General features: G+C 41.9%; 1 protein-coding gene across 1 annotated transcript in view; it reads left to right on the top strand.

Annotated features, from left to right (window-relative positions):
- LOC133609386 (E3 ubiquitin-protein ligase RNF31-like) overlaps positions 1-16,201 on the top strand; it is a 100,152-nt gene that overhangs the window by 6,355 nt on the left and 77,596 nt on the right. The window contains exons 7-15 of the mRNA XM_061964932.1: positions 6,737-6,886; positions 6,961-7,114; positions 7,185-7,288; positions 7,361-7,503; positions 10,589-10,825; positions 10,899-11,174; positions 15,468-15,653; positions 15,716-15,922; positions 15,989-16,162. Of these exons, the coding sequence (XP_061820916.1) occupies positions 6,737-6,886; positions 6,961-7,114; positions 7,185-7,288; positions 7,361-7,503; positions 10,589-10,825; positions 10,899-11,174; positions 15,468-15,653; positions 15,716-15,922; positions 15,989-16,162 (1,631 nt within the window). The remainder of the gene's footprint in view (positions 1-6,736; positions 6,887-6,960; positions 7,115-7,184; positions 7,289-7,360; positions 7,504-10,588; positions 10,826-10,898; positions 11,175-15,467; positions 15,654-15,715; positions 15,923-15,988; positions 16,163-16,201) is intronic.

The raw sequence follows: 16,201 nt of genomic DNA, 5'->3' as shown, positions 1-16,201 counted from the left end.
TGCGATGAGGTGGCGACTTGTCCAGGGTGTACCCCGCCTTCCGCCCGATTGTAGCTGAGATAGGCTCCAGCGCCCCCCGCGACCCCAAAGGGAATAAGCGGTAGAAAATGGATGACTTCATGCCTTTTGGCTCAATATACATCTTGAATTTTTAAAAGTGCACATATTGTATATTAGGAATTTACTGATTAATATCAGACGATTTTCATGAAAACGTATTTGATCGCCATTTTCATGCTGATGACAAACGCAGCTAATTATGTATCTCCATACACAGTGTGAGGCCAGTCTGGTGTGCCGTGGGAGATGATCTAATTTCACCTATTTGGGTTAAAAATATTTTTTGCACACCAGTAATTATAGTCTGCAAATGATGTGTTGTTGTTGAGTGTCTGTGCTGTCTAGAGCTCGGCAGAGTAACCGTGTAATACTCTTCCATATCAGTAGGTGGCAGCCGGTAGCTAATTGCTTTGTAGATGTCGGAAACAGCGGGAGGCAGCGTGCAGGTAAAAAGGAGTTTAATGCTTGAACCAAAAATAAACAAAAGGTGAGTGCCCCTAAGGAAAGTTATTGAAGATTAGGGAAGGCTATGCAGAACGAAACTAAAACTGAACTGGCTACAAAGTAAACAAAAACAGAATGCTGGACGACAGCAAAGACTTACTGTGGAGCGAAGACGGCGTCCACAATGTACATCCGAACATGACATGACAATCAACAATGTCCCCACAAAGAAGGATAAAAACAACTGAAATATTCGTGATTGCTAAATGCATACCTGCCAACTACTCCGGTTTTCCCGTAATTAGTACGGTTTTCATCAACCTATTCCGGGTTACGGTTGCAGTGATAAAAAATACGGTTTTTCATTAATTAAAACACTTTTTTTTTTTTAAGTTTTATTCACGAAATCGCGTAATAACAACGACAATCGACACTGCTTCCCGTAACTTCCTATCGAGCCATTCCGAATGCCACGCGCGAGGCTATTTATAGCACCGCTGCCAAGCACGAGGCACCAGTTGCCATTGTTTCCAAACGAGCGAACGATCATGGAATCAGCCGGAGAAAAATCGCAAACGAGTCTTAAACCGAAAAGAAAACTGCAGTCATTCCGTGAAGAATATTCAAAAGCCTATCCGGGAATAATTATCCGTTCCAAAAAAGGTGAAAACTACGCGAATTGCACCTTGTGCAGACAAGATTTTTCGATCGGACACGGAGGAATTAGCGATGTAAAAGACCACGTTGGGACAAAAAAACACAAGTCTAATGCCGTTGCTAGCGATACAAGTGGAAAACTTTCAACGTTTTTCGTCGCCCAAACAGATTCTTTGGATGTGATAAGTGCCGAAGTTTTATTTACGGAGGCAATAATTGAGCATGGACTTCCAATCGCACTGGCTGTGTCTGATGGCTTAAATTAATTTTCATTAATTTTTCATATTTTGAATTCTTTTGAAAGGCTTACAAAAAAACTACATTTGAATTGTAATTCCATGCTATTGACGGGACTATTCATTTTAATGAAGTTAGCTTACCATGTTTACAGTATGATAATTGTGATAGAAATGTGAATTTTAGGCACAGAATATTTTTTACAATTGAACAAGGCAGTAGATTATACAAGCTTGGACAGAAAGTTAATAATGACACCAATTTTTTTTTAATGGAATTGTTTAGTACTGTTTTACCATTTGTTTACTGTAAAAAGTGTTTATACTGTTTATACTTTCAATTAACAAATTTAAGTCTTGTGAAAGGTTGACAGGATAACTGGCATTAACTGTCAAAATAATTTCAAACTATTGAAGTTATCTTACAGAATAAACATGTCAATCAACCCATATGATTTTTGCTGTAATATTTTTGTTTTGAAAAGTCACTGTGACTGATAGAAAAGTGATGGTTTTAGCAACATTTTAACCTGTCTGAAGGCTAATAATCATTTGGACCCTGGCTACTAGGTTTTTCTGATTTCAAAAGTTGGCAGGTATGTAAATGGTGTGTGTATAAGGTAAGACATATTATCTGGCGTTTTGTTTCGCAATATTATGCAAAAGCAACTTTTCTTACCTTCTGGTACCTGCTGATCTGTATTTGGGATCTGCATAAGTCCTGAAAATGTGCGCGCGTCCGCCTTTATAGTCTGTACCGACGCCGTAGTCGATAAGCTTCTTCTTTTTCTCTATCTTCTTGTTATGGGACGTTCATCCTCTGCTGTTGTCATTTCTAATATAAAGTAGTGTAAAGTTCTTACTTATATCTGCCATGAAAGCGCTAAAACATACCGGTGTAGTGAGTTCCATTATTCACCCAAGGAACTTTAGTTATTAGAGAGTTCCGGTTGGACGGTTTTTCACGGGACACATTTCCGGCGTTGTTGTTGCGAGAGTGAGCCACGGATGAGGAGATGCTGCTCCGTTATTGATTGAAGTAAAATCTGAATGTCATTAAAACAGTTAGCTCCATCTTTTGACACTTCTTCCACTCCCGTCCTTGCACGCCACACCGTTGCAACAAAGATGACGGGGAGAAGACGCTGTCGAAAGTGAGCCACGTAAATAAGACCGCCCACAAAAACGGCGCATCCTGAAGAGACTGTCAGAAAGCGACTTAAAGATGATCTGTAAAACATCATCTGTGCAACATTTTGACCAAAGAACCACCATCACATGTTATGTAGACCACAAGGAAGTCTTTTACATTTAGAAAATAATAATAATATGAATCCTTTAATGCGCCTTATAATCCAGTGCACCTTTTGTATGAAAATAAACCTGACTAGACCCGTTCATCGGCGGTGCACCCTGAGGTCCGGAAAATACGATATATTCATTTATTCAGTTGCCGACCACAATGTGTTTTATTTCCAAAAAATGGTTTACTTTGGCAAATATTGTTGTTAAATTAAAATGCCATTCAATATCCATCCATCCATCCATTCATTTTCTACCGCTTATTCCCTTCATGTCATGGGGGACGCTGGAGGCTATCTCAGCTACAATCGGGCGGAAGGCGGGGTACACCCGATCCGATATTTGGATCGGATCGGCCGCCGATATTTGCCAAAAAATGCGTATCGGCAAGGCATGGGAAAATGCCGATCCAGATCCAGTTTTAAAAAAAAAACTCCAGTCCGTGTTTTCCAACGCACCTATTTAAATAATATATTCCACTTTTCTGCTGCTCCCTAATTTCCGTTCCGCATTTTCCAGCACACCTTCAACACATCGACAGGTCTGTGGATTCTCACACAGTTGCTTTTAGCTGCTGGCATTACACGACAGGCTCTTCTCACTCTTTTTTGTGTCTCCCTCTCACAGACAGCAAGCGCACCTTCTTACACACGTCACATACTGTCACGTCATGCGTCACATACGTATACGTCCTCCCCGAGCAGAGAGGTAGCAGCATGGCTAACGTTAGCTGTGATGCTAGCGCAGCCGTGTGACCTACGTTCCCTCTAAGGTGTGCGCCTGTGCGCATAGCAATTATATGCCACGCACAAAATGAAATAAAAAAATTAGCGCATAACAATTTTCGACATACGGACACGACAGAGAAAACAGTTGTCGTCATCATTGTTCAAATATTGTAATGTCTGTCGAGACGCTTATCTCCATTCGGTGCCACATGTCCACACCATCAAAATGCAGAGGCAAAAATTTCCACATCAACACCGTATGAAAAAATTAGTGATTTTTTTAGTTGTGATTTCCTTCTCTGCATGAAAGTTTAAAAGTAGCATATATTAATGCAGTATGAAGAAGAATGTTTTAATGTAGACATGCAAGCCTTGAAAGAAAATGTTGAAAATCAAGACTACATTTCCTGCAAATGGGTGCATTTCTACCCTATATTTTAACTTTAGATTTATTCTCATATCAAACTCTTTTGGCTGTCTTTTTGACACTTACATCCGGCGCCCCCCTCCACACCCTGGATTATAAATAATGTAAATAATTCAACGTGATTATCTTGTGTGATGACTGTATTATGATGGTAGTATATATCTGATAGTATATATCTGTATCTTGAATCAATTTAAGTGGACCCCGACTTAAACAAGATGAAAAACTTATTGGGGTGTTACCATTTAGTGGTCAATTGTACGGAATATGTACTTCACTGTGCAACCTACTAATAAAAGTCTCAATCCATCAATCAAAACACATAGAATCATCATACTGCTGTGATTATATGCATCAAGTGTTCATTCAAGGCTAAGGCAAAATATCAAGATACATATCGTGTATCGCAATATGGCCTTAAATATCGCAATATTAAAAAAAGGCCATATCGCCCAGCCCTAGTTCAATGATGCCATTTCTGTTTGTCATGTATAATTTAGTCTATTTTGTGTTTATCCTTGAATAAACAGGTCAGTTTCTTGTTACCAACCATTGTGTATTATTCAAACTCCCCTAATTCAGCTGGCTAGTTGTTATCAAGAGTACTAAAACCCTTTTCAACATGATTCTGACAACTAAGTAGGCTAAATAACTTTAAACTTTAATACATGCTCGGATAGGCCAGTATCGGTCAGTATCGGTATCGGTCAGTATGGGTATCGGATCGGAAGTGCAAAAACCTGGATCGGGACATCCCTACACCCTGGACAAGTCGCCACCTCATCGCAGGGCCAACACAGATAGACAGACAACATTCACACTCACATTCACACACTAAGGCCAATTTTAGTGTTGCCAATCAACCTATCCCCATTCAATATGATTAATTACAATAATGGAGTGCAGACGTACGCAGCATCCGGGCTGAATTAAAATAAAACACACTTTTTTCACAGATTAAAACAGTTCCTCTGTGTCTTGATAACAAGAATAAAAAATGTCAGCACACTTAAAGAGGCCTTTTAAAACGATAGGATGCCCAGTGAGGCACGATAGTAAGTTTATTTGAATAAAATACCCCCCAAAACAAGTTTTGTACAGGTAAATCTGCATTCTTCTGCTTTTTGGCTCAGACAGCCAGTTCACTACACTGATTAGGAATAAAAAGAAAATACATTTTAGCTTACGTGCACCTGCAGATAGGTTGATTGGCAACACTAAATGGTCCCTCGTGTGTTGGCCCTGTGATGAGGTGGCGACTTGTCCAGGGTGTACCCCGCCTTCCGCCCGTGTGCAGCTGGGATAGGCTCCAGCATCCCCCGCGACCCCGTAAGGGACAAGCGGTAGGAAATGGATGGATAGATGGACAATCCCTCTAAATAATGACTTACTTCCCACTACGTCCCACATCTGTTATTTTCTACAAGTATGCATACTTGCCAACCCTCCCGGATTTTCCGGGAGACTCCCAAAATTCAGCGCCTCTCTCGAAAACCTCCCGGGACAAATTTTCTCCCGAAATTCAGGCGGAGCTGGAAGCCACACCCCCTCCAGCTCCATGCGGACCTGAGTGACGTGTCAACAGCCTGTATTCACATCCGCTTTCCCACAATATAAACAGCGTGCCTGCCCAAACGCGTTATAACTGTAGAAGGATCGAGGGCGAGTTCTTGGTTTCTTATGTGGGTTTATTGTTAGGCAGTTTCATTAACGTCCTCCCAGCGCGGCAACAACACACAACAGCAGTCATGTTTTATTCTACCGTAAAGCAGTTTGTCTGCCGTAAACAGCAATGTTGTTGTATTATATTGAGTTGGAGGCAATAACCAGGCGAGGTGATGAAGTACGTCTCTTTACTGTAGACTTCAGAACAGACTCACACACTTGACGTCAGGTGCGCAACACCACGTAAATCGTTGGCCAACCAAAAAGTAACCCCAGTACGCTATAGCCAACATTCACCAGGAGATGGTAACAGACAGACATAGATCACTCTATTACATTCCTCCCCTTTTAGAAATGTAGAAGTTACTTAAAATAAATAAACAACCCAACCAAAAAATGCAGCAGCTCAATTAAAAAACTGTATTCAAGCCACATTCTTTTTTTTTTTTTTTTTTTTAGTATTGAACTCTTAACCCTCATTTGTAAACAATAACATGCTTATTATACAAACAGTATTTGTACACCTTTAACACAGATTTTTATACTGTCTTCAGAGATTCAGTTTTTTTGGTGGTACTCGAAACCTTTCTGGGTACCTGCGAAAGGGTGTTCAGCATGGTTAGAAAAATAGTGACAGAGAATAGAACAAGGATGGATAATTCAACCCTTAACTCAACAATGAGTTGATGAGCGTTATGTGTTTGTATATGTGTAAATAAATGAACACTGAAATTCAAGTATTTCTTTTATTTATATATATATATATATATTATATATATATTACATATATATTTTATATATATATATATATATATATATATATATATATATATATATAAATATGTATAATAAAATAAATATATATACAGCTAGAATTAACTGAAAGTCAAGTATTTCTTATATATATATATATATATATATAAATATATATATATATATATATATATGTATGAAATACTTGACTTGGTGAATTCTAGCTGTAAATATACTCCTCCCCTCTTAGCCACGCCCCCCACCCCCACCCCCACCTCCCGAAATCGGAGGTCTCAAGTTTGGCATATAGTATATCTGGTATTGTGCAGGAATATTCATTATTTGTCCATTGGAGGGCGCTGAAGTCTAAAACAAGAGCAATCCCCGAGCAAGTCACTCATTGTGTTGTTTTTGTAATTCTTACTTCATATTTTCATGGCTTTTGCTGCGGTTATTGTTTGCAGTGAGTCAGTGCCATCTGTGTGGCGGCAGAACAGCTGTCCTTTGCCCCTCGTGTGACGGTCAAGCCTTTTGCGAGGAGTGTGACGACCGCTTTCACCGCCACCCTGCCAGGACCAACCACAAGCGAGACCGAGGACTGGAAGCCCCGCAGGGTATGTCACACCAGACGGTCAACGGTATGGTGGAAAGTGGAGCTCCTTTTAAAGGTGTTTTGTCCCCTCCAAAGACATGTGTACCATCTGCGGCGTGTCTCCCGTCCACGCTCAGTGCGCCACGTGTGTGCAGAGGTTGTGCGAGAAGTGCGACGGCCTCTTTCACTCGCACCCCGAGCGCAAAAGCCATACCCGGACGGTTGTCACGCCCGCCCAGAAAACAAGCAGGTGAGGTCCTTACACCTGTGTCCTATTACACACGTCCTGCGTCAAGCATCCGCAAAAACCTTGTTTTCAGTGGGTCTTCATCCGCGTGGACGTGCGTTCACTGCGCCACAGTCAACAAGCCGCCAGACGCCGTGTGCGTCACCTGCAAACGCGGCCCCGTGTCCCCCAACACAGGTTAGACCTCATCGCCTCTTGAGAGTCCAGAGTGGGGCGTCCAATGACATGCTGTGGTCCTTGTGTCCGCAGAGTGGTGCTGCAAGAGCTGCACGGTCATCAACCAAGGAAGCAGCGTCCTCTGCGAGGTGTGTGAGCGCCCCCGTCTGGCCCCTCGCCCGTCCATCACCCCTGTGCCTGCAGGCCCGGCTCCTGCCTCCGGCAACGAAGCGCAGGTTGGTCGGTTTAATTTTAGGGTGGTCTTGAAGACATATCGGACGTGTGTTTATGGTTTGCATGAAGTTAAATGTTGTCTTTTTTAGTGTAGACTAGGGTTGTACGTAGAGATGTCCGATAATGGCTTTTTTGCCGATATTGTCCAACTCTTAATTACCGATTCCGATATCAACCGATACCGATATATACAGTCATGGAATTAACACATTATTATGCCTAATTTTGTTGTGATGCCCCGCTGGATGCATTAAACCAGGGGTGCTCATTACGTCGATCTCGGAGGGTGTGTCAGTCGATCACCAGCCAGGCATTAAAAAAATAGTCCTAAAAATGAGCGATCATAAATCTTCACTATGACGTCACTTTCGTCACTTGATTGACATTCACGGCACCCGAGGGTCTTCTGAGATGACGCTGGCTGCTGCCAGCTCATTAAAATTACCGACTGGAAGGCGAGAAACACTTTATTTCAACAGACTCTGGCGCCGTACCTGTCGTCAAAACTCCAAAGACCGACTGCACAGTTGCGCTACCAAAATAAGAGTCTCAGAAAGCTGGCGTGCACAAGCTAGCAAGCTACGGAGTTTGCCGACAATGTATTTCTTGTAAAGTGTATACAAAGGAGTACGGAAGCTGGACAAATAAGATGCCAAAAACCAACCACTTTCATGTGGTATTGGACAGAAAGGAGGACTTTTTTTCTCCTCCATTCGAAAATGCGGACATTATCAGCACCACTGTCTGATTCCAATCAATGCAAGTCATCACAATCAGGTAATACATCAACTTATATTCTTGTCTTCATGAAAGAAAGGAATCTATATGTGTTAAACATGCTTGTATTATCTTTAAACACCTTTAACTTGTTAACAATATTAACTGTATGTGTTAAACATGCTTGTATTATCTTTAAACACCTTTAACTTATTAACAATATTAACTGTATGTGTTAAACATGCTTGTATTATCTTTAAACACCTTTAACTTGTTAACAATATTAACTGTGTTAAACATGCTTGTATTATCTTTAAACACCTTTAACTTGTTAACAATATTAACTATATGTGTTAAACATGCTTGCATTATCTTTAAACACCTTTTACTTGTTAACAATATTAACTATATGTGTTAAACATGCTTGCATTATCATTAAACACCTTTAACTTGTTAACAAAAACATATATTTCATAAATAAGTAAATATAAATTATATATATGAATGAGGTAGATCCCCACGACTTGATCAATTGAAAAGTAGCTCGCCTGCAGAAAAAGTGTGAGCACCCCTGCATTAAACAATGTAACAAGGTTTTCCAAAATAAATCAACTCAAGTTATGGAAAAAAATGCCAACATGGCACTGCCATATTTATTATTGAAGTCACAAAGTGCATTGTTTTTTTTTAACATGCCTCAAAACAGCAGCCTGTAATTTGGGACATGCTCTCTTTGAGAGAGCATGAGGAGGTTGAGGTGGGGGGGAGGGCGGGGTGTATATTGTAGCGTCTCGGAAGAGTTAGTGCTGCAAGGGGTTCTGGGTATTTGTTCTGTTGTGTTTATGTTGTGTTACGGTGCGGATGTTCTCCCAAAATGTGTTTGTCATTCTTGTTTGGTGTGGGTTCACAGTGTGGCGCATATTTGTAACAGTGTTAAAGTTGTTTATATGGCCACCCTCAGTGTGCCTTGTATGGCTGTTGACAAAGTATGCTTTGCATTCACTTGTGTGTGTGAAAAGCCGTAGATATTATGTGACTGGGCCGGCACGCAAAGGCAGTGCCTTTAAGGAACCATCTGTGGCTGTGAAGTGAACAGTAGTAAGGTTGTAAATACTGTATAGAGTAGGCTAACCCATGTGGTTCCTGTGGATGTGAACACAATTACTGTAGTGACTAAATAACATAGTGACTGAAACAGACAAAGTCATGTGTAAATAATGTAAATAACTAGATGAACCATCTGTGGCTGTGAAGTGAACAGTAGTAAGGTTGTAAATACTCTATAGAGTAGGCTAACCCATGTGGTTCCTGTGGATGTGAACACAATTACTGTAGTGACTAAATAACATAGTGACTGAAACAGACAAAGTCATGTGTAAATAATGTACAGGTAAATAAGTAGATGAACCATCTGTGGCTGAGATGTGAACAGTAGTAAGGTTGTAAATACTGTATAAAGTAGGCTAACCCATGTGGTTCCTGTGGATGTGAACCCAATTACTGTAGTGACTAAATAACATAGTGACTGAAACAGACAAAGTCATGTGTAGATAATGTAAATAACGAGATGAACCATCTGTGGCTGTGAAGTGAACACTAGTAAGGTTGTAAATACTGTATAGAGTAGGCTAACCCATGTGGTTCCTGTGGATGTGAACACAATTACTGTAGTGACTAAATAACATAGTGACTGAAACACACAAAGTCATGTGTAAATAATGTAAATAACGAGATGAACCATCTGTGGCTGTGAAGTGAACACTAGTAAGGTTGTAAATACTGTATAGAGCAGGCTAACCCATGTGGCTCCTGTGGATGTGAACACAATTACTGTAGTGACTAAATAACATAGTGACTGAAACAGACATAGTGATTCATTTGGATGAATGGAGTATGTATTTATGTCAATTCTGTTGATCATTTTTTTAATTCTTTAAACACTAAAATATCTTTAAATTGTGCTTTTTTTGGCAAATTTTTGCATGCTCAATTGCTGAAAAACCAGGCGCTTTGGAGCGGTTGCCCCCCCTTGTCCTCCCACCAGGGCACCGACTAGCGGCCCCCAGACTTCGGCTTATTTTCAGTCTTTTTCATTAAGTTCAAATCACATGCCTGAACAGTAAAACACTACTTATGGTCAATTTAATTTACAAACACAAAATATGATTTATGTGAAAATAGAAAAAAGGGGTGGTTCAGTTTTCAGTTTGTGTATTTCCCTGGTATACACACTGCTGAAACATTTAACAATCCGCATTGTTGTTTTGACTCTCATCTCTGTGTTAACTACTTTTTCCTTTAATGTCTGCAGCCAGTTTAATTGCGCCCTCTGCTGGTGGTTGACGTTGTTTTGTTCTTCTCGGGTCTCAGTGGACATGTCAGGTCTGCACCTTCGTCAACGCCGTGTCCACGCCGACGTGTGAGATGTGCAAGTCTACGGCGGACCCAGGCGGACAACCGTCGCCACCACTGAAGACCCCGCCCTCTGTAAAGCCCCATCAAGCCCCACATGGCTCGAAGCCTGTGCCGAAGCCCAGGGCGTCATTGGCGCTGAAGAAGCAGGACCGCATGCGGGAAGACGGACGCAAGCTCATCTGCCAGATCAGAGTAGCCGTCCATCGCCTCCTAAAGAGCCTCGCTTCATCAGGGCGCCGACTAACGCACTTTGCCGTGTCCGCAGGAGGCAGAGAAGCGAGGCATCAGTCCTGAGGAAGTGTTCGCCGCGCTGCGCGTGTGCAAGGGCACCAGCGTCGACCTGTGCGACTGGCAGGAGTCAGAACTGCCGCACCTGCTGGACGAAATCTGCGCCATGGCCAACTCGGTCCACGCCAGCGTCGCCGGTGCCGACGAGGAGGGTGTCAGGCTGTCCCGAGCCGAGGCCAAGCTGGCCTGGCTGGCGACAGGCGGCGACATCGAGTGGGCGGCGAGACAACTGCTGAGAGACCGACAAGTTAAGGTCTGGACCCCTTTAAGTTTTGAACACAATAACCCAGGGGTCGGCAACCCAAAATGTTGAAAGAGCCATATTGGACCAAAAATACAAAAACAAATCTGTCTGGAGCCGCAAAAAAAATTAAAAGCCATATTACATACAGATAGTGTGTCATGAGATATAAATTGAATTAAGAGGACTTAAAGGAAACTAAATGAGCTCAAATATAGCTACAAATGAGGCATAATGATGCAATATGTACATATAGCTAGCCTAAATAGCATGTTAGCATCGATTAGCTTGCAGTCATGCAGTGACCAAATATGCCCGATTAGCACTCCACACAAGTCAATAACATCAACAAAACTCACCTTTGTGCATTCATGCACAACGTTAAAAGTTTGGTGGACAAAATGAGACAGAAAAAGAAGTGGCATAAAACCACACTTGCCAACCCTCCCGAATTTTCCGGGAGACTCCCGAAATTCAGCGCCTCACCCGAAAACCTCCCGGGACAAATATTCTCCCGAAAATCTCCCGATTTTCAGCCGGAGCTGGAGGCCACGCCCCCTCCAGCTCCATGCGGACCTGAGTGAGGACAGCCTTTTTTCACTACAGGAGGACAACAGGGTGACAATAACTAAATCATCCAGACTAGAGATAAATTGCATTATTATGTTTATCTTACCTAAAAATAAATATATTTATTAATTTAAAAAAAAAAACTAAATACATTTTTACTATATTTTGCTAAAAACGTCAAAATTAATTGTATTTTTATTTGTATTTTTTCTGACTCCTTATTACATCCAGCCATAGAATTATACCGGTACATTAAAATAAACATATTTGAAATAATACATTTTAAATTATCATAATAATTCATTTAAAATGACCATATTTATTTATTAAAATAATTGCTTGTTTATCAACAACTTTAGCATTTTATTCATTACATTTTGAAGCTCTCAGAAGCCAAGTTATGTTATATTCATGTTATATTTATGCAAGTTTGAAGTATCAATTATCCAAACACAGTTTTGTTTGCATATTTTCAGGATATATATATATATATATATATATATATATATATGTATGAAATACTTGACTTGGTGAATTCTAGCTGTCAATATACTCCTCCCCTCTTAACCACGCCCCCCCCCCCCCCCAATACACACACACACCTCCCGAAATCGGAGGTCTCAAGGTTGGCAAGTATGCATAAAACACGTCCTAGAAAGTCGGAGAAAGTTATACATGTAAACAAACTACGGTGAGTTCAAGGACCGCCAAAATTAGTAGGACAAAACGGCGCTCGCCAAATACTCGAATCAGTGAAGCATGTTTAATATAAACAGTGGGATTTATAACAATTAGGGAGGTTTGTGTCATGTTTGGCCTCCTACAGAAACCATATTAAAAAAATTTTTTATTTCCCCTCATCTTTTTCCATTTTTCATACATCTTTGGAAAAGCTCCAGGGAGCCACTAGGGCGGCGCTAAAGAGCCGCATGCGGCTCTAGAGCAAAGTTGCAAAGACACTACCTTCCCAGGGATTCTTCTGCATCCCTAAGGGGGCTGCAATATGTCCAAGTACATCCTAAGGCCTTGAAAGATAAGAATATATTTGTTAGCAGAAGCGTGGGAGGGATGTCAACTCAGCAAAACATTTGAGACAGATTTACAAGTTTCCCCTGGGAGGATTGTGAGTCCTTGTAAATCTAAAGGGGAACTGCACTTATTTGTGAATTTTGTCTATCATCCAAAAACCTTAAGTCAGACGAAAACACATGTTTTTTTGTACGTTATAACTCGTAAATAAACATTCTCAAAAGTCAGATAGCAATGGAGCCAATAGGAGTTGCTCTATTCCGCCTATAAAGCGCTCTAAAAAACACACATCAAGGTTTTATATACACACTGTAAGTATATATGTAATGTAGTAACATTCATAATTAGAGATGTCCGATAATATCGGGCTGCCAATATTATCGGCCGATAAATGCTTTAAAATTTAATACCGGAAATTATCGGTATCGGTTTCAAGAAGTAAAATTAATGACTTTTTAAAATGCCGCTGTACAGAGCGGTACATATCCGGTGAAACACGGACTTGCCAACCCTCCCGATTTTCCCAGGAGACTCCCGAATTTTAGTGCCCCCCGGGGCAACCATTCTCCCGAATTTCTCCCGATTTCCACCCGTACAACAATATTGGGGGCGTGCCTTAAAGGCACTGCCTTTAGCGTCCTCTACAAACTGTCGTCACGTCCACTGTTCCTCCATACAAACAGCGTGCCGGCGCAATCACATAATATATGCAACTTTTACACACACATAAGTGAATGCAAAGCATACTTGGTCAACAGCCATACAGGTCACACTGAGGGTGGCCGTATAAACAACTTTAACATTGTTACAAATATGCGCCACACTGTGAACCCACACCAAACAAGAATGACAAACACATTTCGGGAGAAGATCCGCACCGTAACACAACAGAACAAATACCCAGAACCCCTTGCAGCACTAACTCTTCCGGGACGCTACCCACCGCTCCCACCAAACCCCGGTCAAGAAATGTTGTAGTAGTAACATGTTGAATTGAAAAATGGAATTACGGAATTCCTGGAATTTCGGGAAAACTGGGAATTTTTCCAGTTCAATAAACAACTTAGTTTTTTGTCCTGATTAAGAGGAATGTTTTGACGCTAGAACGGTTGAAGTGGGTTGAAAAATGTGGAAGGGGTAGTCACCAGAAAAAAGGGTGAAAATAGGGCTTTGGCAAAGCTGGAATTCTGGAAAATCTTGGAATTTTTTTTAACTTGGAAAAATGATCGTTTGAATTTCGAGAAAGGTGGAATGTGTTGAAGGTGGAATGGTTTGAATAGGTTGAAAAATGTGGAAATGGTGGAAGTCTGAAAAATGACCAATTCATTTGGAATGGGAAAAATGTCCCGGAAAACCTGGAATTCTGGGAAATCTGGGAATTTTTGGAATTTGTCAAGGGAAAGCCCGCGAACAGTTTGAAGTTAGAACGGTTTGAATCGGGTGAAACATGTGAAAGGTAGAGCGTGCCAAAATCTGGAGAAGAAGAAGAAGAAGTTTAAATAGATTAATTTTGGTGTAGAAAACCATAGCATTCACACAATTACCTCTATTATTAACAATACAATTGTTCAAATGCAAAACACATATATATAATGATAACATGAAATACAAAAGAAAGCAGATACATGGAGGGGAAGAAAGCGAAGCCAACTATATTAACCTTGTAGATTGTTATAGTACCAATAGGTTAAGCTTTGTCAGTGTGCTCAGTGTGATCCTAATGAAACCTTTTGATATTTGGGGGGAAATGTAAGGAAAATGCCAATAAAAGGAGCTTCAGGCCACAAATGGACATTGTCCGATCAAACACTGATGACATCTATTAAACAAGACAAGAAGCAAGGAATTAAACAGAGACAGGATTAAATTTGGCTCTGTTGAGGAGAAACGTCTGGGCTGTACTCTTGCACAGTCTCCATCACGCTCTGGCGAAAGATTGTACGCCTCCTCTTTTATTTGGACTCATCCTGATTACATGGCAACAGCTGTTTCTAAGGGAAGGGGGTCATAAACAGCCATCGCCTTTGTCACAAAACAGTTCAAAGAAAAGTTCGGTTCAAAGAAAAGGTCGTAAAAGAGTTCAAAGAAGAGGTCGCCTGGAGGGGAGTCTGGTCCTGCTTCCTCTCCGCTTTGCAGTTCTCTGGTCAAGACAAAATCTTCCTGTGGATTACAATACATCAAAGAAACAGAACACTTTCATGTTGCTTCCCATCCTACACAGTGGAGTTTTACAAGCCTTCTGCTTGGTAGGATCAAAGACATATTTTGTTTTCTTGCCGGGAACTCATTGAAGCACAAAGTTTTGTGATATATGAATTTTCAAAATGGGGACCCCATCAAGTCAGAAAAATGGGGTACATTTTTGGGGTCCCACTTTTATGTAAGCCTTTTGAAAACAAATGATAAATGTTTGCATTATCCTGTTATCTCACATTCTATACAATTATTCTGACAGACGTTGTTGTTGTAAACAACCTTTTTTGCTGCTCCTTATTGCCTTGAAATGTGAAAAGTGCTCAACTCTTTTAGCCTTTCTTGCATAAATCTGTCCGGGGGAAACGCTACGCCAAATATTGTAGCAAATAACCTTGACGGAGTTCCTTCTCGCCAGTCGCCAATTGTCACATGACATGGCACACCGGAAATGTGGAATAAAAAGCATTTCCCTCGCTAATTGCTGATGATGATGCTGGTTTTGTGTCCCAGATGAGGGAGCTTCAGTCCCTGGGCTTCAGGGACGTATCGCAGTGCGAGGAGGCCCTGCGTCAGAGCGGCGGCGACTTGAAGGGCGCCCTGTCCATACTGCAGCGCCCCCTCCTGGACCCCTTCCACCTGCACATGTGGAGCGAGCAGCCCGAGCCGCCAATCGACCCCAAACACCCCGACAAAGAGGTGCTCTTTTAAAATCCGTTTTTTTTTTTTGTTTGTTTCATGCCGCCTTCTCACCGTCACAGAGGATGTGCCGCCGTCTCCTGGCGCTGTACGACCTGCCCAGCTGGGGGCGCTGCGAGCTCACCCTGTCGCTGCTGCAGGAGCCCGACGTGTCGTACACCCTGGAGGATGTGGTGGAAGCCGTGAAGGAGTCACACGACCGCGACTTCATCAGGCGCGTCCTCAACAACGAGTGTCCGTGCTGCCTCAGCGTCTTCCCGCACAGCAAGGTGAGGGCGCCACGGCGGTCCCTACACGGGCGTGGAGTGTAAACCGAAACGTCCGATTGTGCGCAGATGCGCTCGCTGACCTCGTGCCAGTGCGCCGTGTGCCAGGAGTGCTTCACGCAGCACTTCACCATCACCGTGCGGGACAAACACATCCGGGACATGGTGTGTCCCATCTGCCGCGAGCCGGACATCAACGACCCCGAGCAGCTGGACAGCTACTTCTCCACGCTGGACATCCAGGTGAGACCGCTGACCACGCCGCTGTGGACCACGCATTCA

This window comes from Nerophis lumbriciformis, linkage group LG07, assembly GCF_033978685.3.
Source record: "Nerophis lumbriciformis linkage group LG07, RoL_Nlum_v2.1, whole genome shotgun sequence".
In the NCBI taxonomy this organism is placed as follows: Eukaryota; Metazoa; Chordata; class Actinopteri; order Syngnathiformes; family Syngnathidae; genus Nerophis; species Nerophis lumbriciformis.
The sequence above is the reverse complement of the archived record's forward strand: the minus strand, read 5'-3'. Positions and strand labels throughout refer to the sequence as shown.